General features: G+C 41.5%; 2 protein-coding genes across 2 annotated transcripts in view; both read left to right on the forward strand.

The window, feature by feature from the left end:
• Positions 1 to 22,168, forward strand: part of LOC310707284 (cytochrome P450 2J2-like) — a 127,488-nt gene that overhangs the window by 39,045 nt on the left and 66,275 nt on the right. The window lies entirely within an intron of this gene.
• LOC310707450 (cytochrome P450 2J2-like) lies at positions 1,018 to 21,252 on the forward strand. The gene is made up of 9 exons (XM_083504660.1): positions 1,018 to 1,409; positions 7,616 to 7,778; positions 10,724 to 10,873; positions 11,077 to 11,237; positions 12,221 to 12,397; positions 17,214 to 17,355; positions 18,847 to 19,034; positions 19,483 to 19,624; positions 20,630 to 21,252. The coding sequence occupies exons 1-9, from the start codon at positions 1,254 to 1,256 to the stop codon at positions 20,815 to 20,817; spliced, it is 1,467 nt and encodes a 488-aa protein (XP_083360786.1). The 5' UTR covers positions 1,018 to 1,253; the 3' UTR covers positions 20,818 to 21,252.

Here is a 22,168-nt window from a genome sequence, read left to right on the forward strand (position 1 = left end):
ATGCCCTGTGACCATTATGTGGTGAATGCTTTGGGAATGATTTGAAAAAAGGAGCTTGACTATTATATGGTGGTGACCATTAGGCAGTGAAATATGTAGCACACATTTTGAATATGTGCTGCCAGAGTTTCCATTCGACCCCTCTCTTCATGCCAGTATTGAGTTATTATGCCAACCCAAAGATCCTGAAATCTAGCACCAGCAGCTACCGCTGTAAATACAGGAAAGTGTGTGTGGGTTTCTCATCATAACCAGCTATGAAGCAGAGGGCCGGTCCACCCACAAGGCAGGCTGTGACAGCTGCCTTTTACAGCAGAATGCCAACAGGAGGCATCTCTGGGGGTGTGCTGCCTTGCCATCTGAAGAATTAGATGAGCGACCACAGACTCCTTTCCTCATGACTATGAGAAAACATTTAAAGGGCTGTCCAGAACAAAGGTTCTCTATTATTGTTGCACTCAACAGGAAATAGGTTACCTAGGAGCGAAGAAGTAGGGGCTGAGGTCCCTTCAGTGCCCCTCTAAAATATGTGAAGGGGCCTGGCTCCGCCAAAGTTCATGGCAATTGCCATTCTAATGGTGGACGTGAGCCACATTATGTGATTGATTATGCGAGGTGGGGCTCACTTGCCCCCTTCCTCATATTTTATTCAAGTTGGCACCTCTGATGGATTGCAACTAGCAAGTGCTCTGTGGAAGTAGCAATTGTACTGCACTGTGGTTCGATTCAACTGCAGGTAGAAGTTTGTTGGCTTTTGCAATTGTAATGCATTTACTATCCTGGCCTTCATTGCTGGATTAATAAGAGCTTGAACTCAGAGTTCTTTCTGAAGGCTTTGACGCCTACATCAGATTGGTACCTTCCCAAGGCACAGGTTACAAGGAGTAGCAATTCCATAAGAGGGAAAGATATCTATATTAAATACCAGATGACCCTCGGGGTACTGGAAGTAGATCACAGTCTCTTGGGAGTTCAATATGCCTGATATAAAGCACACTTCGTCACATCTGCGTGACACATCTTAGAATGATTATAGCATTTGATTGTACTAGTGTTTGATTGTTACACATTCCAAGGTTATTTACAAATGGTGTTGCACCCATTGTTGCTTATTTGTTTTTAATAACTGAGCATATAAAAACAGAGAATACTGCTGATGTTTTTGATGAAAGCAAAAACTCCTTAGCGAAAGTGAGTTGAACCTGACCAGGCAACCTAGAAAAATTTAAGGAGAAAGAGACAGCCAGAGAAGGATGGAGGTATGGGCACTTCTGATTGCTCTTCCAATTCTGCACTACCTGAAACAGCTCTGGTCACACAGGCATTATCCTCCAGGACTTCTCCAGCTTCCTCTCATTGGAGCCTTATGGAGATTTGGATTCAAGATTGATGAAAATACTCTCATTCAGGTACTTATTGCTTAGTAATAACTCAGTCTGATGTCAGCAGTTGTTTTATCTATTTCCCCCAACAATTGTGATATTTCAGCTTCAACGATGGCATGGGTTAAAATGGTAAATGCCATAAGCCTCCGTTGTCAGAAGCTGTAAGCAATACAAATAATAGTAATAATGTAAATAGTATTATTATTAATATTGCAAAGCACAAAACCATATAAAAGTTGAAAATACGCATTAAAACCCACAGATCAAAAATATTTATTGTATACTGTTAAACTGAGGAAGGAGGAGAGAACACCCTCAAAGGGAGAATGCTTTATGAAAATCTTGGAATATGCAGAGAGGGCAAAAATTGATAAAAGATACAAATTTAGAATCTTTTAAAGAAGATTGGAAAACCTTTCCAGTCTATATAAAAAGTTATTTCCCATATTCAAAGACCACAATGGGGTTTAAACTGTAAGAAAACAGCATACTGTTAAAGTTTTAAGAAACGTGTTAGAGAGGATCAAATTAGATAAGATGGAACTTTAAAATGCAATAGTATGTAATTCGAGTTATAAACATTGATATTGGTTGAGTGGGAAATCACTTGTTTTGTTGAATTGGAATATAGTGGTACCTTGGGTTAAGTACTTAATTTGTTCCGGAGGTCCGTTCTTTTTTTTTCTTTTTTAAAAATAATTTTTATTAAATTTCCAGTTAACAAACCAATCATATCACATTAATTCCAAGTTATACCAATACATAATAAACTCCAAATATTTAGCCAAATTTTAAATTTTTGTTGGGGGTACCCATGCTTCGAGTTCAGAAAGGGTCCAATCATGTCATATTTCTGCTGCTTTGATGTTCACAAGTCCCATCTTTCCATCTCTTTGTTGTTATCCTTTACAAATCCCGTCTTCCAATCTTCTTGCTGTTATCATTTTTCTTCTTAATAACCTCTGAGTTATCTCCACAAGCGAGTTGAAGCAAACATTATTATAGTCCTGTGTGGATTTTCACGCTGATCCAAAAGTCCGATTCAAACGGCAGGCGTCATTTCAGCAGTTCCCATAAAATACAGTCTAAGCGTCTGCTCATTAACTTTCCCAGACCAGTTGCTCCATAAATCAGCCTTTCCAGGGGAGTTCTTGCCAAAGCAAACGTGGAATTCAGATATGATAACAGAACACTGGCTCCCTCCCCCTTTGACTGTAAATCTTGCAACAAAGTCAGTTTCATAATGGCGGTTCCCAATTAGAACTGTGTCATCCAAAAGCCTTTCGTTACCTTTCCAGATCTTCCGCAAAACAGAGCCTTTAGTAGATAATTTTATTTCCACACAGTTTATTTTCCCATCTCACTTGCTATCAGTCACGTGGCGGTTCTTCTTGGGGAGGGGTTGTTAGGTAAATCATATTGAAAAAGTGAAAAGTTCCCCCCCTTTCTGATCCGTTTCAACATACCCACATAGTTTTGATTCTTTGATGTAGTCTTCTGTTCAGTCCAACCCGTCACTCAGCTTCTCAGTGGTCGATTTAATTAGCAATCAGTACACCCTTTCCTTCGCTCGAAACATGTGCATTTACTCTTCTCCAATTATTTATCTTGAGCAATGCAACTAGGATCATAATCAGAAGTAGCATCCAGGAGATCCAAAAACTCACTCGAATTGCTATTATTAAGATGAATGTATTGCCAAGAATGTTGTTTTTGTTTCAATCATTACAAATTTTAGACAAGATGGATTGTTTCAAGAGGTGGCAGAGAGACATTTCTAGCTTCGTCTGGCAGGGCAAGAAGCCCAGAATAAAATTCAAAATATTAACTGATGCAAAAGAAGGAGGGGGGTTTGCCCTGCCAGACCTTAAACTTTACTATGAATCAGCAGCTTTCTGCTGGTTGAAAGATTGGCTGCTTCTTGAAAACACTGACATTTTGGATCTAGAAGGTTTTAACAATGTTTTTGGGTGGCATGCATACTTGTGGTACGGCAAGGTTAAAGCCAATAAACCGTTTAAAAAACATATTGTCAGGAAAGCATTGTTTAATGTTTGGACAAGATACAAAGACTTACTTGAAAACAAAACCCCAAGGTGGTTGTCACCAATGGAGGCGAAGGCTATGAAAAAGCTCAATATGGAGGCCAAATGGCCAAAATATTGGGAAATTTTGGAGCAGGAAGGAGACAAATTGAAATTGCAGAGCTTTGAGAAACTAAAAGATAAAGTGCGAGACTGGCTTCACTATTACCAAATAAGAGAGACCTTTAACTTAGACAAAAAAAATGGCTTCCAGGTGGAAAAATCAAAGTTGGAAACAGAACTGTTAGAACCCAAAACTAAGATTTTGTCAAAGATGTATAACTTGCTGTTGAAATGGAATACTCAGGATGAAACGGTTAAATCTGCAATGATTAAATGGGCACAGGATGTTGGTCATAACATTATGTTTGCAGACTGGGAACAGTTGTGGACCACCGGTATAAAATTTACGGCATGTAATGCCCTAAGAAAGAATATTATGAAAATGATTTACAGGTGGTACATGACCCCAGTCAAGCTTGCAAAAATCTATCATTTGCCCAATAATAAATGTTGGAAATGTAAAGAGACTGAAGGTACATTCACATGCCCAAGGATTAAGGCTTTCTGGGAAATGATATATAATGAACTGAAAAAGGTATTTAAATATACCTTTTTGAAGAAACCAGAGGCCTTTCTCCTGGGCATTGTCGGCCAATTGGTGCCAAAGAAGGACAGAACTTTTTTTATGTATGCTACAGCAGCAGCAAGAATACTCATTGCAAAGTACTGGAAGACACAAGACTTACCCACTCTGGAAGAATGGCAGATGAAGGTGATTGACTACATGGAATTGGCTGAGATGACTGGCAGAATTCGAGACCAGGGAGAAGAGTTGGTGGAAGAAGATTGGAAAAAGTTTAAAGACTACTTACAGAAATACTGTAAAACTTATGAATGTTAAACGGACGTCGGATGGAAAATAAGCAGTGTTGGTAAAAAAATTAATAAGAATATGTAAATATAGATTGATAATGATGGTAAATGTATTTTTACTATAGGTTAAGATGTTGAGTAAGGTTAAGTGATAGAGGGTAAGGATTTGCTGAACTAAATATTTGAACTGGAATACAAAAAGGGAGGTGTGAGGAGGTCAAGAAACTAGTGAACGAAAGATAACATAAGAAAATACTAATCTTTTTTACTCTTATGCTTTTTGGGGCTTTTCACTTTCTTTTTTTCTGTTATTATGTTAACTCTTTTTTATTGTGTACTTTGTATGTGTTTTGTTTTGTATCTTTTCTATTTTTGTTATCTTTATTGGGTTTTGTATTTTATGTTTAAATTCTGAAGTTATTGTTTTTCTATGAAACTTTAATAAATAGCATTTAAAAAAAACAAAAAACCCCAAAAACTCACTCGAGGGCTTTCCGTCCAGTGCCCCCACCCCCTCCTTCTTTCGAACTCGGGGGTGATTTATTGGCAACTGCGGACGAGGCAGCATTTTCCTATCCCCTGGGAAAACTCGGGAGGCTAATTTACTCCCATCATTAGCCTCTTAACCTGTCCGTTCTTACCCTGAAACTGTTCTTAACCTGAAGCACCACTTTAGCTAATGGGGCCTCCTGCTGCTGCCGCGCCGCCACAGCACGATTTATGTTCTCATCCTGAAGCAAAGTTCTTAACCCAAGGTACTATTTCTAGGTTAGCAGAGTCTGTAACCTGAAGCATATGTAACCTGAAGTACCACTGTATAATTGTTGAGTAACAAATGTAACTTTCTATATGGAAAATTTCTATATTCCAATTGTTTTGTTAATTGGAACATTATTATTATTATTATTAACCACCCAATAATACGCCCCCACAGAAAAAAATCAGATTTTAAAAGGGCAGAGGATGTCAATGAAATCAACCAAAGGCCTACTTTAAAAGGAAGGTTTTGCCAGGTGAACTTCCCTGGCGAGAGAATTTCACAGATGGGGAGTCACTGCAGAGCAGGTCCATTCTTGTGTTGCCACCCTCTGGACCTCTTATGGAGGAGGAACACAAGGAAGGGCCTCAGAAGATGATTTCAGGGTCTGGGTGAGATCATATTGAAAGAGGTGGTCCTTGAGGTAGTGTGGTTCTGAGCCATTTAAGGCTTTCTAGGTCAAAACCAGCACTTTGAATTGGGTCCAGAAACTAATTGGTAGCTGGTGCAGCCGGACCAGGAGCGATGTAATTTGCTCTTGTTCCAGTGAGCAACCTGGCCACTGAATTCTGCAGTAGCTGAAGTTTCCAAACTGTCTTCAGAGGCAGCCCTATGTATAACACATTGCAAGTAATCTTACCTTGAGGTTACCAAGGTTAAGAAATGTAACTTTCTATATGAAAAAAGAATAAAATATTATTACAGAAAAAAGATGGACCACAGCATTCATTCACAGCAGCCTCTCAACAGGCACTAACCTCCATGCCCTATTCAATCTTTTTCACTCAAACCAGAAGCACTTATTAAAAAAAAAATTATAAACAAAAATACCAAAATCTTCTTAAAGGATCTCTGCAGTAAACTAGGGTCGCCATTTTTTAGGAAATTGTTGAGCTTTTGGGTTGCCATACATCTGGGTGTTCCCTGACATTTTGCCGATTCCTGTTAGGACACGTCAGGAATTTTCCCTATGTATGGCAAGCCTACAGTAAGTGCTAATCTCCAGGTAATACTCTCTCCAAGATTACAAGGCCAGTGCTGTGAAATCAGCTTCAGAAAGTCATTTAGAAAGCTGTGAAACTGGTGGCAGTTGGAAAGGAAGTCTTGCTACCACTTACAAATTGACCCATAGAAAATACAACATTTTATGTTGCCTTGTGTTTTCCCCTGATTTCACATAGCTACCCATGCTGCCATTATCCTACTTTGTATGGTTTTGTGCTTTTCAGTATTAATCGGAATCTTGCCCCTTTATACTAGTTATAATGTGTGTCGTTCATAGCTGCTTGTTGAAGGGCACTCATCTCCAAAACACATTGTGTAACACAAGAAGCTGAATCAATAAAAAAGCTTATTACAGTATGTTCTTGATCTTGTCTTCCTTTCGTTCTATTGCATGTTGCAAAATGGCCTAGAACAGGTATGTCCAACTTTCAAGAGACTGAGATCTACTCCCACTATAAAAAAAAATGGCGGTGATCTACTAAATTTGTTGAGCTTTTTTTAGGGAGCCAAAGTTCATGAGCTTTCAGGGGCCCCCTAGATCTACCACAGACAGAGCACTATCTACTAGCAGATTCCGATCTACCTGTTGGACATCCCTGGCCTAGAATGCTGTGTACTTCTCCCCTTCCAACAGACGGAAGGGGAATAAGTTCAATTGGCAATGAAGCAGGAGCACATCAGCCTTTCTCAGCAGCAGCTCACGTGTAACTAGAGAAGACAAGAGACAAACAGAACAGGCACCTTTCCATTGCCTCTTCCGCAAGCATTAACTCTTTGTCAGACCATAGTTTAGTTTATTTGCTTGTTTCTTAAATACAATTCTGAGCCTTTTTTCAGCGAAAACTCTTCAAAAAATACAAAATTACTCAACCATCGGATATGAACATATTAACTTTTAAAACATTGGAATTGGTAATATTCTCTAGCCCAGACATGTATCATCTTAATTCCTTGCCATAGATTTGCATGGTGGTGATGCTCCTGCTGTGACCCACCGTGGGTCTGAAACCTGACCCAGGGCTCTAACCCAGCCTATGCCAACCTGGTACCCTCCAGATGTTTTGGACTACAATGCCCATCTGCCCCAACAACCATGGCCAATAGTCAGGGATGGTGGGAGTGCTAGTTCAAAAGCATCTGGTGAGCTACAGGTTCCACATCCCTGCACACACAAAGATTGTGGCAAGATCATTTTCTGGCAATGACTTGTGCATCTTCTTGTCTGTCGCAGGAGGGCTGGTTACTATGAAGTGTCTCTGCTGCTCTGATCCTAGGCAGAGGCAACATGGCTAGGTGGGAGTAAAACAAATGGGTTGGAATTATGGGAGGGAGGGAGGGAGGGAGGGAGGGAGGAAGGAAGGAAGGGGAGGGGGAAAGATGAAAGCAAGAGAACTGCACATAGTGAGAAACTGCAGAGGTGAGGGAGGATGACATTCTCGTTTTAAGTTGAAATATCCAACTGCATTTTTTGAACACATTGCTCTCTTCTTTTTTGACCCAAATGGTAGCTGGGAAAGCAACATGGAAATATTTACACCATATGGTTTGGACATCTACCCATTGTAGTACTGTCTGGATTCCAAGCAGTTAAAGAAGCGCTCATTGACCACTCTGAAGAATTAGACGAGCGACCAGAGACTCCTTTCCTTAGAGCTCTGATAAAAGGGAAGGGTAAGTAGTGAAGAATAAGAATTTCTACTGGTATTTTCCCAAGATGAAACTTTTAAAGGGCTGTCCAGAAAAACAGAACAAAGGTTCTCTATTACTGCTGCACACAACGGGAAATGCATTACCTAGGAGCCAACACCTAGGGGCTGAGGTCATTCAGAGTGGCTAGTCCTCATGCTATCAAATGACACATTCGTTTGGGTCCATGAAAACCTGGCTTCAGCACATGTGAAGATTTGATTGATTATGACATCTCTAAGAAACACAACACACTGCTTCTCTCAACAAGCTCTTCCAACATGTTTTGGGCATGGACTCATGTGGCAAATATAACATGTGAACTTTGCAATCACATAGTTACTATCATCATTATAAATTATGAATTGCTTCTTGCATGTATGTCTCAAGGCAACTTACAGAGATATAAAAACAGTTTAAACTATGAATAATCATAGTTTAGAAGTCCCGGGTCCTATGTAAGTCAGATTATCCTCCACCAGGGCCAGGGCCTTCTGAGTGATGGCTCCGACCTGGTGGAATGCCCATGAGACCAGGGCCCTGCAGGATTTAACTTCCTTCCGCAGGGCCTGTGTTGTTGTTGTTTAGTCGTTTAGTCGTGTCCGACTCTTCATGACCCCATGGACCAGAGCACGCCAGGCACTCCTGTCTTCCACTGCCTCCCGCAGTTTGGTCAAACTCATGCTGCTAGCTTCAAGAACACTGTCCAACCATCTCGTCCTCTGCCGTCCCCTTCTCCTTGTGCCCTCCATCTTTCCCAACATCAGGGTCTTTTCCAGGGAGTCTTCTCTTCTCATGAGGTGGCCAAAGTATTGGAGCCTCAGCTTCACGATGTGTCCTTCCAGTGAGCACTCAGGGCTGATTTCCTTAAGAATGCCTGTAAGACAGAGTTATTCTGCCTGGCTTTCAATTTGAATTTAGCCTGGTCTTTTATTTCCCTTCCTCCCCTCCCCTCCCTTTTTTATGAAGACTACCCGCTCTGGGATCCCACAGCTAATTCTCCCCTGGTCTCCTCTCTGGCCCAAATAGGACTAATTTAGCCAGCTAGCCCTGGTGATCATCTAATGTTTATTGGCTGGATTTCCCCCCTAAATTGATTTTTGAATTCTGAATTTATTGTTATTCACGTTTTATACTGTATTTTATGCTGTTTTTTGTTGCATCAATTAAGTGTTTTAAAGTTGCTGTTAGCCGCCCTGAGCCCAGTTTTCTGAACTGGGAAGGGTGGGGTATAAATAAAAAAAATATTATTATTATTTATTATAAAAGGTTTTAAAACAGTATAAAAACCAACAACAACTAAATATGGGTTAAAACAATAAAAGGTATACACCTATTGAAGTGACCTTTGTACACGACTGGGAAAGCTTGTTGGGGGAAAAATGTCTTCCTTTTTGGGGGGAAAGTGCAGAGTCATATTCTGAATGCAGTTCCAGAGAACAGGGTCATTCACTCTGAAAGACACAGAGTGTCTGCTGAAAACTTTCTGCTGAAAACTACAAATGCACAAACTTATTTTTGTCCCACTTTCGTTGCAGTATAGTTTCCCCAGACAGAAATAATGCAGTAGTGTTCAGGCAGCGTTGCAGAAGAATTAACAAAGCAGAATATATCCACCATTGATGCATTACGTCTTGTCAAAAATATGGTGCAGAATTCACCCTCAGTAAAAAAACCCAAACCTGTCTAGCTGGACCAGTAGAAGTAGTAACTGGTTGACACCACACATTATATCCTTAAAAACAGTGTCAAAAAATTGGCAGAATTGGGTTTGTTTGGTTTTCCATACTTTTTATTGAAACTTTTCAGAAACACTAACTAAGCAAACAAACAAACAAAAAAGGTGAAAGAGAGAAAGAAACGTCAAGCCCTGTCTCAAAGGTAGATCTGAACTCTTGTCTCACACAGAAGGGAGTGGACCCTCCCAGCTCTCACCTGGGTGCTTCCCTTTCTTCCCCCAGTCTCCCACCCTGGGAGATCTTTCCTTCTCTGCCTCTCACACAGGGTCTTTCACCAGCCAGCTATCACCTTCAAGTGTGTACGCAATAGTCCTCCTCCATTCCAGTATGGTGACTTTATCTCCCAAAAAATTCCAACCATTCCTCCATGTTTTTTTTTATAAAAAACAAATTCTTCATTTCTATTTAAACAGGAATCTCTGCACTGTAGTCATATACAGTGGTACCTCAGGTTAAGTATTTAATTCGTTTCGGAGGTCCGTACTTAACCTGAAACTGTTCTTAACCTGAAGCACCACTTTAGCTAATGGGGCCTCCTGCTGCTGCCGCGCCGCCAGAGCCCAATTTCTGTTCTCATCCTAAAGCAAAGTTATTAACCTGAAACACTATTTTTGGGTTAGCGGAGTCTGTAACCTGAAGCGTATGTAACCTGAAGTGTATGTAACCTGAGGTACCACTGTACAATATTAAAAAATAACCCATAGTTATTTACTTGTTGTATATTCATTATTTTACACCCAGTTTTATATCTTGTGATCCCATTTCCTGTAGGCAATGATTTTCCATCCTAATTTAGCAAGAGAGAAAGAAAAAAGCTCCTTCCATTTCCACCACTTCCATTGTTTTCCCAATAGCATCACCAGAAGCTTGATAGATAGAAGTGAAATTTGATCATGATGGCCTTCCATGGAAAGAGCTAAACTTGTCGACATCACACTGTATCAGATACCAGTTTTCTCTTCAAAAATAAAAACGGTAGAGCTGTCAAGAAGTCTCACTTTTTGCTGATACTGTAAAGTGCGGGTGCATGTGACGTCATTCTGAGCGTCTGCACATGTGTGAGCGGCAAAACCCTGAAATAACCTGTTCCGTTACTTCTGGGTCACCATGGGAGGCAACCTGAAAAGATTTAACCCAAAGCGACTTTAACCTGAGATATGATTGTTGTTATTTCTCATTGATTTTCCATAGGTATTGCATTATCAAATGGTCACACCTGGAGGCAACAGAGACACTTTGTTGTAGTCACTCTGCAGAAGCTGTGGCGGCAAAAGAAAGGCATGGAGCACCAAGTAGCAGAGGAGGCCCGTCAGCTCGTGGAGGCTTTTGCACGTTCAAAGGGTATGTGATGCTAAGTGATGGTGCTGAGCTGGCATATGGAGATATATTTGTGTCCTACCTCTGTCCATTTTAGAAAGGAATGTGATATGTTTTTCTTGGTTCCTAATGGAGATCCCAGCAATATCTCTTGACCACCATGAACTCCCAACTCTCAGCATGAACTGGACCAGCTGAGCTAACATTAGTATAACTTTATTTTGCAGGACAGCCACTTGACCCCTCCATGCCCATCGCTACTTCAGTCTCTAACGTGATATGTGCTGTGGCTTTTGGGCACCGGTTTGCTCTTGGAGATGAACGGTTCCAGAAGCTGATAGAAGCCATAGAATTTATCCTACAATTTGTATGTAGCTTTGGTTATGCTGTGAGTAGTCATTTCCATTCCTGCCAAAGGGCTTTAATACCTCCCAAGGGCTTTAATACCACAAATCAATATTCTGATAGAGGGCTGGAGAAGTGAGATCAGGTTTAAATTGATCTGAGATAAGGGCCACTTACTATCTCACAGCCTGATCCATTGCCCATGATTATCATTGAGATAAAAAACACACCAAAACCCCCCATAAAAAAAACAACAAAAGAAGACCTTGTCCACCACAGGAGACTCTTTAGAAGGAAGATGGGACAAAAATGGAAAAATGACCTTGAGAGCAGATCATCTAGAGCCCACCAAAGGGAACAGAGGTGAACAAAATAATCTTCTCAATAAGGGAATTACATAGTTTTGTTGCCATCATAGAAAACTAAATGTGTCTACTATATACCCACCTAGCAGTGGCAATCATGGTGAGGCCCCTGCAGCCACCACTTGGCTGGAATTTTTTTTTAAGGAAAGAGAGACCAGCAACTCAAGCACTATCGCTATTGCTGAGGAAAGCAGCCCCCTTCTGCTAAACCCTTTCCTCAAATTTAAGTTCAGTTCTCCATATTTCTACATCCATTCCTAATCAGTAAAGAAAAAAAAAGTACTCATGAAACTTACCGTACTTGAATTTCCCCCCATCCCTATTCTCCACCCACCTCCAACTACCACAAACGGGCACTAACTTGTTCCAGGAGAGGTCCTGAGATAGTGCCCAGTTTTGAAATTATGCCGGGGAGCTGGAAAAAATATTTTGAGCCATACTTTTCTTTCACATTTTCAGCTAGGGATAATTCACAGAATCCAATCATTGTGGGATTCCAGAGAAGCTATAGACACCTTCCTTCTTCTTAGTGAGACTCAAACTAATATGCTAGCCCTGAAGAATAACGCAGATCATGTTTTATAAGTGCAATTCCAAAGCACAAATGGTTTGAACAAGCTTCCTCATGGTAATGGCAGCATTTCTGCTATCTTTCCTTTAGCTTTATGAAATCCTCCCATGGCTCATGAAACATCTCCCAGGGCCCCACAAGAAGGCTTTCTCCTGCACAGAGATGGTGCGTTCATTTGCAAAGGAGGAGATAGAGAAGCATAAGGAGAATCAGTCCCTGTATGAGCCACAGGATCTCATTGATTTCTATCTACTTCAGATGGAGAAAGTAAGTATCTGCTTGAAAGCGAATGCTGCTCATCCAAGGAATCATTATATTCCATGTTATGAGTGAACAGGGAGAGGAGCTGAGGGAAGTCTGGGGGGTAGGGGTGGGAGGGCTGGTTTTCTTTTCGGGGGGAAATAGGGGGGGGAATGAGGATGATATGTTTTTGATTAATTGTTATGTTGAAATCTTTAATAATATATATATATATATATATATATATATATGCAGGTTTTGGTGTCTTCGGGTGTCTTCCCGTGTAAGAGTTGGGGTGTCTAGGCGACGTTTCGACGAGGTCTCACTCGTCATCTTCAGGCTGGTGCTTACGGCTTCTTGTTACTGGAACAGAGCAGGATCTCAGTGTTTGAGTTCCTATAAATACTGTTGAGGGGGTGTGGTGTATTCTGGGCAGAGAGGAAGTTCCCAGGATAGTGTGACTTTTCTTCTTTTGTTCCTTAATTACTTGAGGGATATCTTGAGTGATTTCTTGAGTGATATTCTGAGTACCACTTAGGAGGGTCATTAAGAGTGGATTAGTTGCTAAAGCTTTCGTGTCTTGACCTCTTGAACTTGTGAAGAGTTTTTCTGAGAAGATGGCTGTACTGCACTTAATTGTGCTCTGGCTTGGCTTCGTGTATAGGGGCGAGCTGTGGTTTTGTGCCCTGTGCCAGTCAGATCTGTGTAGGGATTGCAGGGGGGTGTAGCATCCGGAGGTGCCACTATGGTTTGGCTACTGGATGGTGTCTGTAATTTATCTGTGGAGTGGGTCTGGGTTTGGGTCTGGTGTGGTTGATTGGTGATGGTGTTCTGTGTGCCTCTGGTTCTGGTGTCGGTTTTTGTGGGGAGGGCTAATTTCCAGATGTCTGGCAGGCGGGACGTGTCGTCACGCTTGTTCATGTTGTGAGGGTGTTTCTCTATCTCGATGGCTTCCATGATTATTCTCTTGTGGTGATGTTCCATGTTAAAGAGCAATTTGGAATCTGCAAAATTAATTTCGTGTCCTGTTTCTTTCATGTGTTGGAAAAGAGAGGAAGTTTTTTCTTCTTTTTTGACGGCATTCTTGTGTTCTGCGATACGTGCATTTATTCGTCTGTTTGTTTGTCCAATGTACGTGGCTGGGCAGACTTTGCAGGGTATTTCATAGACCCCTTGGTTTTCCAACTGGATTTTATCTTTGGGGTTTCTGAGGATATTGGCTATTTTTTGGTTGGTGCAAAAGGCTGTTTTGATATTGTGTTTATGGAGGATTTTGCTAATTTTATCTGTAGTGCCCTTGATATAAGGAAGGAGGGCCATGCCATTGTTTTCTTCTGTGTCTTGGTTTTTGGGGGGTGTTTCTTTTTGGATTAGCTTCGTAACCCTGTTTTGCTGGTATCCATTGGCGATTAACACATTTGAGAGATTCTGTAACTCAGCTGTCAAGTGGTCTTTGTCAGCCAGGCGTTTGGTTCTGGAGATGAGAGTCTTGGCTACGGAGTTTATTTGTGCAGGGTGGTGGTGTGATTGTGCATGTAAGTAGCGGTTGGTGTGTGTTTTTTTCCGGTAGATGGTGTGTCCTAGGGAGCCATCAGGTTTTTTGTAGATTAGGACGTCAAGGAAGGGAAGTTGGTTGTTGGCTTCTATTTCCATAGTGAATTGTATTTTGGGGTGTAGGCTGTTGAGATGTGTGAGGAAGCTATCTAGTTTTTCTTTCCCGTGTGGCCAAATTACAAAGGTGTCGTCAACATATCTGAGCCAGAGTTTGGGTTTGTGTTCTGACTTGTCTAAAGCATTGGTTTCAAAGTGTTCCATGTACAGATTTGCGATGACCGGTGAGAGGGGTGATCCCATAGGTGCTCCTTCTATCTGTTTGTATCTTTGTCCATTGTGGATGAAGTACGTGTTGGTTAGGCAGTGGTTGGTCAGGTCCAGGATGTATTCGGGGGGATTGTATTTGTTTTGGATGGCTGTCAAGGCTTCATTAATGGGCACTTGTGTGAAGAGAGATACAACATCGAAGCTCACAAGTAGGTCATCGGGATGTAGGTTTTGCTTCTTTATTGTTTCTATGAACTGGAAGGAGTTAGTATATATATGTATATATATGCTTTCGTAGATTTTCACGGGTACAGGAATGCAGGTTTAGGTGTCTTCGGGTGTCTTCCCGTGTAAGAGTAGGGGTGTCTAGGTGACGTTTCGACGAGGTCTCACTCGTCATCTTCAGGCTGGTGCTTTCGGCTTCTTGTTACTGGAACAGTAACAAGAAGCCGAAAGCACCAGCCTGAAGATGACGAGTGAGACCTCGTCGAAACGTCGCCTAGACACCCCAACTCTTACACGGGAAGACACCCGAAGACACCTAAACCTGCATATATATATATATATATATATATATATATATATATATATATATGAATACTAATCTCTTGCCAGGACACCAATACTTCTCTCTGCCCCCCCCCCCAATTCCCTCATAGTCATTTTAATTGCTAAAGTGAGTTGACATCCTTCCATAGGCATCTACTAAAATAGCTAGGAAAGGATAGATATTTTCATGTACAAATGTGAATGCAAATGAGCATCTGCTTCAAAACTGTAGGCAGCTCATTCAAGGAATCATTATATTCCCTGTTATATGTGAATACTAATCCCTTGCCTGGAAACCAGTACAGTGGTACCTTGGTTCTCAAACTTAATCCGTTCCAGAAGTCTGTTCCAAAATCAAAGTGTTCCAAAACTGAGGCATACTTTCCCATAGAAAGTAATGGAAAACGAATCTATTCCAGACTTTTATAAACAACCCCTAAAACAGCAATTTAACGTGATTTTTTTCTATCTAATGAGGCCATTGATCCATAAAATGAAAGCAGTAATCACTGTACTGTACTATAAAATAAATAAAACAGTATTGTGGATGATAACAATTAAATTTAAAATTCTTTCTTACCTGCGCTGATGATAGTCATTGTTTGGATGGTGGGTTTTTATCCATTTCCGTAGTCACACAATCAATCAATCAATCATAAAATGAAGAACAAGCTACAGTCACAAAAATGAAAAAGCCACACAAACAAAAACGCAAAAAATAGCAAAAACAAAAGCACCAAATATAAGCTCCAAATATCACCTCATGACACTTCAATCAGAAATGGAAGGCTTTGATTACAATGGGGGGGGGCACAAATTAGCGGTGCAACAGTGAAAATGGAAGCTCAGGAGCACATTCAGATTCCGAAGCAAAGTTCGTAAACGGAAACATTGACTTCCAGGTTTGCAGCATTCAAGTTCCAAGTTGTTCGGGAACTAAGCTGTTCGAAAACCAAGGTACCCCTGTGTCTTTTTTTCTGAATCTCAGTTGAAAATCGCATTGAGTTCCCTCCAAATATTTCTCATAGTCAATTTAGTTGCTCAAGTGGGTTGACATCCATCCATAAGCAAATATAGAAATGTCTAGGAAATGTGAGTGTAAAGGAGTGGAAACTGAAGTGTGTTAAGGGGTCTTGCTTTGGAGCATTTTTTGGATTGATGTTTATCTGACATTCAAATGTGGACTGAGAAAACAGAAAATCCAAAACAAAATATTCTTAAACTAAACTGAGGATGCCTCCATGAAGTTTTAAATTTATTTTTCTGTCAAACGAGTGTGTTGCTAATAGTAGCCTGTTGGCTTTTGGTGAGTTTACCAGAAGTCTGGTAGGGACTTCTGACAGGAGCTTTACAAGATTGTTTTTGATAGCGAAGCCTACCTCATGTATTTGACCTTGTTCCGATATACCTTTCCAGAAGAACGTGTAGCCTCCTTTTTCTTCCTTCAATTGTCCCTTGCCTGCTCTTTGAGTCTTTTGAAGCACTGCAATATTGATGTTAAAACGTCACATCTCTCTTGCGATGAGGCAGTTCAGTGTTCAGGATGCTCATTATCTGTGTTATATCTCTCCATATATTCCGTGTTCCAAAGTTCAATTGTCTTTTACCACCGCTGGGTGGTGACCCCACTGGGCGTGGTAATCCAGTCAGGGAAAAAGAGAGGAAGACTATGTTTAGGGCACCTTTTCTAGCCCCTCCCCCATTTTGGAGTGAGCAGAGTAGATCCTAAAAAGGGCTGCTCAGTCATGGATACAGCTGCCGAGCTGCTCAACTGCCTTGTTCCTTGAGTCAGAATGACTGAATCTGTATCCACCGCCCATGTGCTGTTTTCATGACTAAGGGCTTCCAGATTTCACAATCCTGCCCCTGTTACCATATGCTGATCACCATGGAACTTTGGGTGTTTGGGTTTGGGATTGGTTTTTTGGAAGACGCCTGTACATGAATTTGTTTTATGTCTGTAGATCAGTGCACACTGACCAATGAACAGTCTTCGCAGTAAGGCTCTGTTCTGATGGCATGAGTTGTCATGGCGAAAGGAAAATTCTTATCTGCTGCAGCTTTCATCCACCTTTAGAGCCGTTGTAACATACCGCTTGTTATCACCCGCCTGTTCTGCCGTTGATGACTTCTTGGGTCATTCTTTGTCTAGCTCCTCCCCTTTGACCTTACCGCCTTGGGTGACCCTGCTGGGAGTACGAGATTCCCAATGGCTTCACTCACAAGGGTCATAGGAATCTGCAAGCCCACTCATCACGAAAAGGTGATGATCCAGCGAGTGAGGGCAGCAACAGCAGGGGGTGGGGGTGGCAGCAGTTTCCCATTTCACCTTAGGCACTATAAGAGGATACCCCACCTCTCATGAAGCATGTGTGGGTGGTATGGTAATAAGTGGGGGAAGGAAGATAAAGTGCTGAAGGACAGAATGTAATGCATATAAATGACATGTCACTTTCCCCATTTTCAACACCAGAGCAGGAATGACCCAGAGTCCACCTATGATGAAGAAAACTTGGCCCAGTGCATTTTTGACCTCTTTTCAGGAGGGTCGGACACAACTACGTGTTCTCTGAAATGGGCACTTCTCTTCCTGGCAAGTCATCCAGATATCCAAGGTGAGAGAGGAGAGCCAGGGCTTCTCTTGACCACTAGGTTGGAGCATAGTTCTTTAAAGGTTTCATAAGGAAGCCTACAATAGTAGGGTTGGAAGGGACCCTAAGGGTCTTCTAATACAACCCCCTGCAATGCAGGAATCAACACATTCCCCCCTCCAGTTTGATACCATACCACAACTTGTTTTGTTTTGCAAATCTGCTAGCAGTTTCTTTATGCAGCAAATGTACAAGAATGCCCCTGCTGTCAGATAAGTGACTGAGCCTCATTCCTGCCTCTCCATGCTCCATTACATGAGGGATGCGGGTGGCACTGTGGTCTAAAGCACTGAGCCTCTAGGGATTGCTGATTAGAAGGTTGGCAGTTTGGATCCATAAGACAGGAGAGCTCCTGTTGCTCTGTCCCAGCTTCTGCCAACGCAGTTCGAAAGCATGCCAGTGTAAGTAAACAGGTAGTGCTGCGGTGGGAAGGTAATCAGTATTTCTGTGTGCTCTGGCACTCATTATGGTGTCCAGTTGTGCCAGAAGTGGTTTAGTCATGCTGGCCACATGACCCGGAATGCTGTCTGTGGATAAACACCAGCTCCCTAGGCCTGAAAGCAAGATGAGCGAAGCACCCCATAGTCTCCTTTGATTGGACTTAACCGTCTAGGGGTCCTTTACCTTTACCTTTTATATGAGTGATGCTAGCCAAAGATCAGATGAGGAAATGAGTATTAGTGAAACTAAGTAGGAAATATTGAGGGCTGGGGGTGGAGAATGAATATATGACAGCCTTTGATCCCAGCCCTTCAGCCCTTCTGGAGGAATGGCAGGTGCAACTGATAGACTACATGGAATTGGCAGAAATGACTGGCAGAATCCGAGACCAGGGAGAAGAGACAGTGGAAGAAGACTGGAAAAAATTCAAGGACTATCTGCAAAAGCATTGCAAATTGTTTGAATGTTAAAATGATGCAGGATATAAAAATAAGATGGCATTAGTAAACTAGTGGAAAGAAATATGAAAATAACTGAATTATAAGAACAAAGATGAAACTTGAATAATATTATGTCAAACTTAAATACTTGAATATTGGATAATGAAAGGTTAATTTGGAGACATAATTGCTGAAATGTGTAAGTGAAAACAAACTCTGGGAGAAGGTGAAGTATTGCGGAACATGATTTTGTAATTAGGAACACAGTAAAGGGAGACGTGAGGGAGTCATGAAAGAGGTTTATGGAAACAACACTTAAAAAATTGAATTATTTTCTTTTTTGTGTTTTTGTTTTATGTATTTTTACCTGTATTTTTGTATGTTTCTTACATTTTCTTTTTGTCTTTTTGTATTGTTTGAATTGTTTAAAATCTTTAATAAATATCTTATAAAAAAAATATGCAAGAAACTGGGACTCATTCACAGAGATTTATGGAATATATTCAAGGAAATTAAATGTCCATCTGAAATAAAATGCAGTATTCACAATAAAACTTTCCATCATTCTCTTCAGATAAAATGCGCAAGGAAATAGAAGATGTCATAGGTTCTGCTCACTCAATCTGCTATCAAGACAAGAAGAAACTGCCCTACACCAATGCTGTGATTCATGAAATACTGCGCTTTAAACCTCCCGGTACTTTTGGGTTGCCTAGGCAATGTACAAAGGATTTGAAGCTGCGTGGTTTTCTCATTCCCAAGGTATAAAAGTGTGATACAGCTGCACTCCTGTAGCCCAAGAGCAAAGAGCAGCAGAAGGTTTAATATTGAGAGATGCAGCCAGCCATACAGGAACTTCCTGTCTAGTCAAAAATCTGAAGGGCAAGAGCAGGAGCTCCATCTGCAGACATGTTTCACCATCAGCAAGTGCCATTCCATGGGGCAATTGTGGCAGGGGAGGAGCCTGAAGTATCCAGAGGTCTCACCTGGGTTGTGAACTTTCATTTTAAAAGAGGTGGGGGAAAGTCCCCTTGTGTTCCTGCCTGTACAGAAAGTTTTTACAGTGATGAATACAAAGCCACCCACCAAAATAATAATAAGAATAATAATTCAGATCAGTCTCTGCAATGATTAGTCTTGGGATAGTGTGGGACAATAAAAAAAAGTATTGATGTGAATGCATTCCAAGTCACTTGTTTCTTATTTGCAGGGGACTATTATTGTTCCCGATCTGCGCTCTGTTCTTCTTGATCCAACACGATGGGAGACACCTGCAGAGTTCAACCCAAATCATTTTTTGGACAAGGATGGACAATTCGTGAACAGAGAAGAATATCTCCTATTTGGTGCAGGTAAACACAGAAGACCAAGCTATGTTGTGATCTGTAGATGTGCTTACTGGTCTGCTTCTAGGAAATGACATCAACAGCAGCACAGGAGGGAGTGGGCCAGAGCAGAAGGAGCATCTTTCTGGCTGGAGTGGCAGCGCTGGTCAGCAGAATGGGGCAGGGCAGTGGCAAGTTAAGGGCATCTCTGGGTTGGTGGCTTGGGATTCACACATGCACATACACTTATGTGGCCTCCATCTGGACCTCCCAACATTTGCCACCCCTGCCCTGTCCCTGAAAGAGGCAGCACTGCCAGCGCCAGGATAGTGCTGTTCCCTGTCACACATCACCACTGCAAGCCACCCAACTTATCTTCAGGCAGCAATGCTAGTTCCTACCAAGGTGAAGTAAACCTGGCAGGAGAGTTTGCTCCATGGTCTTAACCCCTTTCTGCATTGCTGATTTGGGCAGTTGACCAAAGTTTTCCTTTCATTTTTTAAAATCAAGTTTTATTAAAAAGCTTTATACATAAGACACAATAAAAGCCATGCTAATCTAAAAGGGAAAATAGAAAAAAAAATAGGAAAGGAAGAAAAGATTGAAAAGAAATAAAGGAAATTACAGAGTCCTCTATCAAAATTAAATCTTCACCCTTATTCTGCACACAGAAAAGTGAGCCCTCCCAGTTCTCACTGGGAGCTAGACCTTCTTACTCTGGCTTCCAGCCCTGGGAGATGCTCTCTGCCCTGCCCCTCCCACAGGACCCTTCATCTTCAATCCATCCTCTTCCTGAATGTATCTTCCTTGATATGAGATTGGGAAATTCAAATTACAGAATAAAATATAACAAGAAGAAAGGAAGGTTGGCACTGATCAGGCTAGAAAACTGACAGCAGCCTTGATGTTTTCCGTATCCTAACTATGTCTATTTTGCCAAAGTGTTATGCAGAATGCTTATAGCTACAAAGCAATGAACATTGGAAAGTAAATTATTGCTCACTTACTGCCTTCTTCTTCTCTCCTCCTCAGGGTCTCGCATATGTTTGGGAATGCAGATGGCAAAGATCGAAATATTCATCTTCCTGACCAGCCTGCTGAGGGCATTCAGTTTTCAGCTGCCAAAAGGAGTCAAAGAGCTCAATCAAGAGGCTATAATGGGGATTATAACACATCCCCATCCTTATAAGCTCTGTGCAGTTCCCCGCTGCAGCACATAAGAAAATAGGAAAATATTAGGGGCTGCACCCCTGCTTCCTGCACTTGGTGACCCCTTGGCCACTCCTGACACATGAACCCCCTAGCATTTCCCCTTCCCTTCCCATCTCATCCCATGCAGCTACTGAGGTCTCTTTTCACCTTCGCAGCTCCATTTCTGAAGCCACTTCTCTCTTATCTTCTGCAGCTCTGCTTTGCATCTGTTTTCCCCTTCACCCCATCTCCTCCTTTTCTTCAGGCCCTTTCATGCCCCTGCTTTCATCTTCATCCCTCTTCCAATGCCTCCTTACTCCCTCCTTTTTGACAACTTCCTTTGCATCCCCATTCTTACTCTTGCTCCCTTTTCTCCTTCCCCTCCCCTTCCTTTTCTCAAATCTCCCTTACACACACATTCCCACACCTCCTCCTCTCTCCCTCTTCTGCAGCCCCCTTCTAACACCCCCCATGCTATTGTATCTTGAAGATGTTATTGTATCTTGAAGATGAATAAACTCCTAAGAGCAAGGCTATCAGCTTCTCCATTTGAAAAATGTTAAGTTTCTTTGATGGATACTGTACATGTGTGCTTGTTAATAAAATATCTCTCTAAATCACTACATTGAACCCGGAACCTGGAACGCGGACCACACAAGGTATCAGGAGTGAAATAGGTTGTGTGGAGGCACTATGCAATATTTGAAGGCTTCACATCCTTTATCCCAGTTAAGGAATGGAAGGGGGAGAAGTTTGAAACAGACGTTCCCCTGACTTCCACTAGCCTTTCCTTCAATGGCAGAAGTTTGAGTAAAATGGAGATGGTGGAAAACTGAGATAACTGTGGCTTTAGGAATAATGGAGGGATGGAGGAACACTGAGCAATTGGTGTATTTGTATTTGTATGTGTATGTGTGTTTGTATATATAACATTTTAACAAGGAGAAACAGCAGAGATGGGTACGGAAGCAACCACCCAAAAGCTAAGAAAACAGAAGAATGAAATGGAAAGTGGAATTAAAGAGGACAAAGAGACTTTGGAAAACAATATGGATGAAGGATTGCCAGAACAGAAGGATGAAATGGTGGAGCTGGAGGCAACAGATGGTGTAATGAAGAAGTCCTTCACAAAAGGTGACTAGAGGACTGAAACAGCCAAATGGCGGTGTTGTGATGTTGGAGGAGTGGAAGGAAGCCACAGATGAAGAGATGAAGAGACATCACTTAGATGTTGGGGGCTCCTACTCCTTTTAACTTTTTAAACTTTTTAATCTTTTAACCCTCTTCTTATCAAAAGTTTGGCAACCTGGGGTTTTATATCAGACAACTTGTGAAGTTGGCACTGTAAATTAGATCTAATGAAGTTGAACAGCTTAACAG

Source organism: Podarcis liolepis (assembly GCF_965112155.1).
Source record: "Podarcis liolepis genome assembly, chromosome: 5".
In the NCBI taxonomy this organism is placed as follows: domain Eukaryota; kingdom Metazoa; phylum Chordata; class Lepidosauria; order Squamata; family Lacertidae; genus Podarcis; species Podarcis liolepis.

Bases quoted from the DNA above. Each gene is read 5' to 3' on its own strand.
- LOC310707450 (XM_083504660.1), top strand. From the start codon at position 1,254: ATGGAGGTATGGGCACTTCTGATTGCTCTTCCAATTCTGCACTACCTG. The intron at 1,410-7,615 runs GTACTTATTGCT...CCCAAATGGTAG, and splicing joins ATGAAAATACTCTCATTCAG to CTGGGAAAGCAACATGGAAA. The intron at 17,356-18,846 runs GTGAGAGAGGAG...CATTCTCTTCAG, and splicing joins AAGTCATCCAGATATCCAAG to ATAAAATGCGCAAGGAAATA.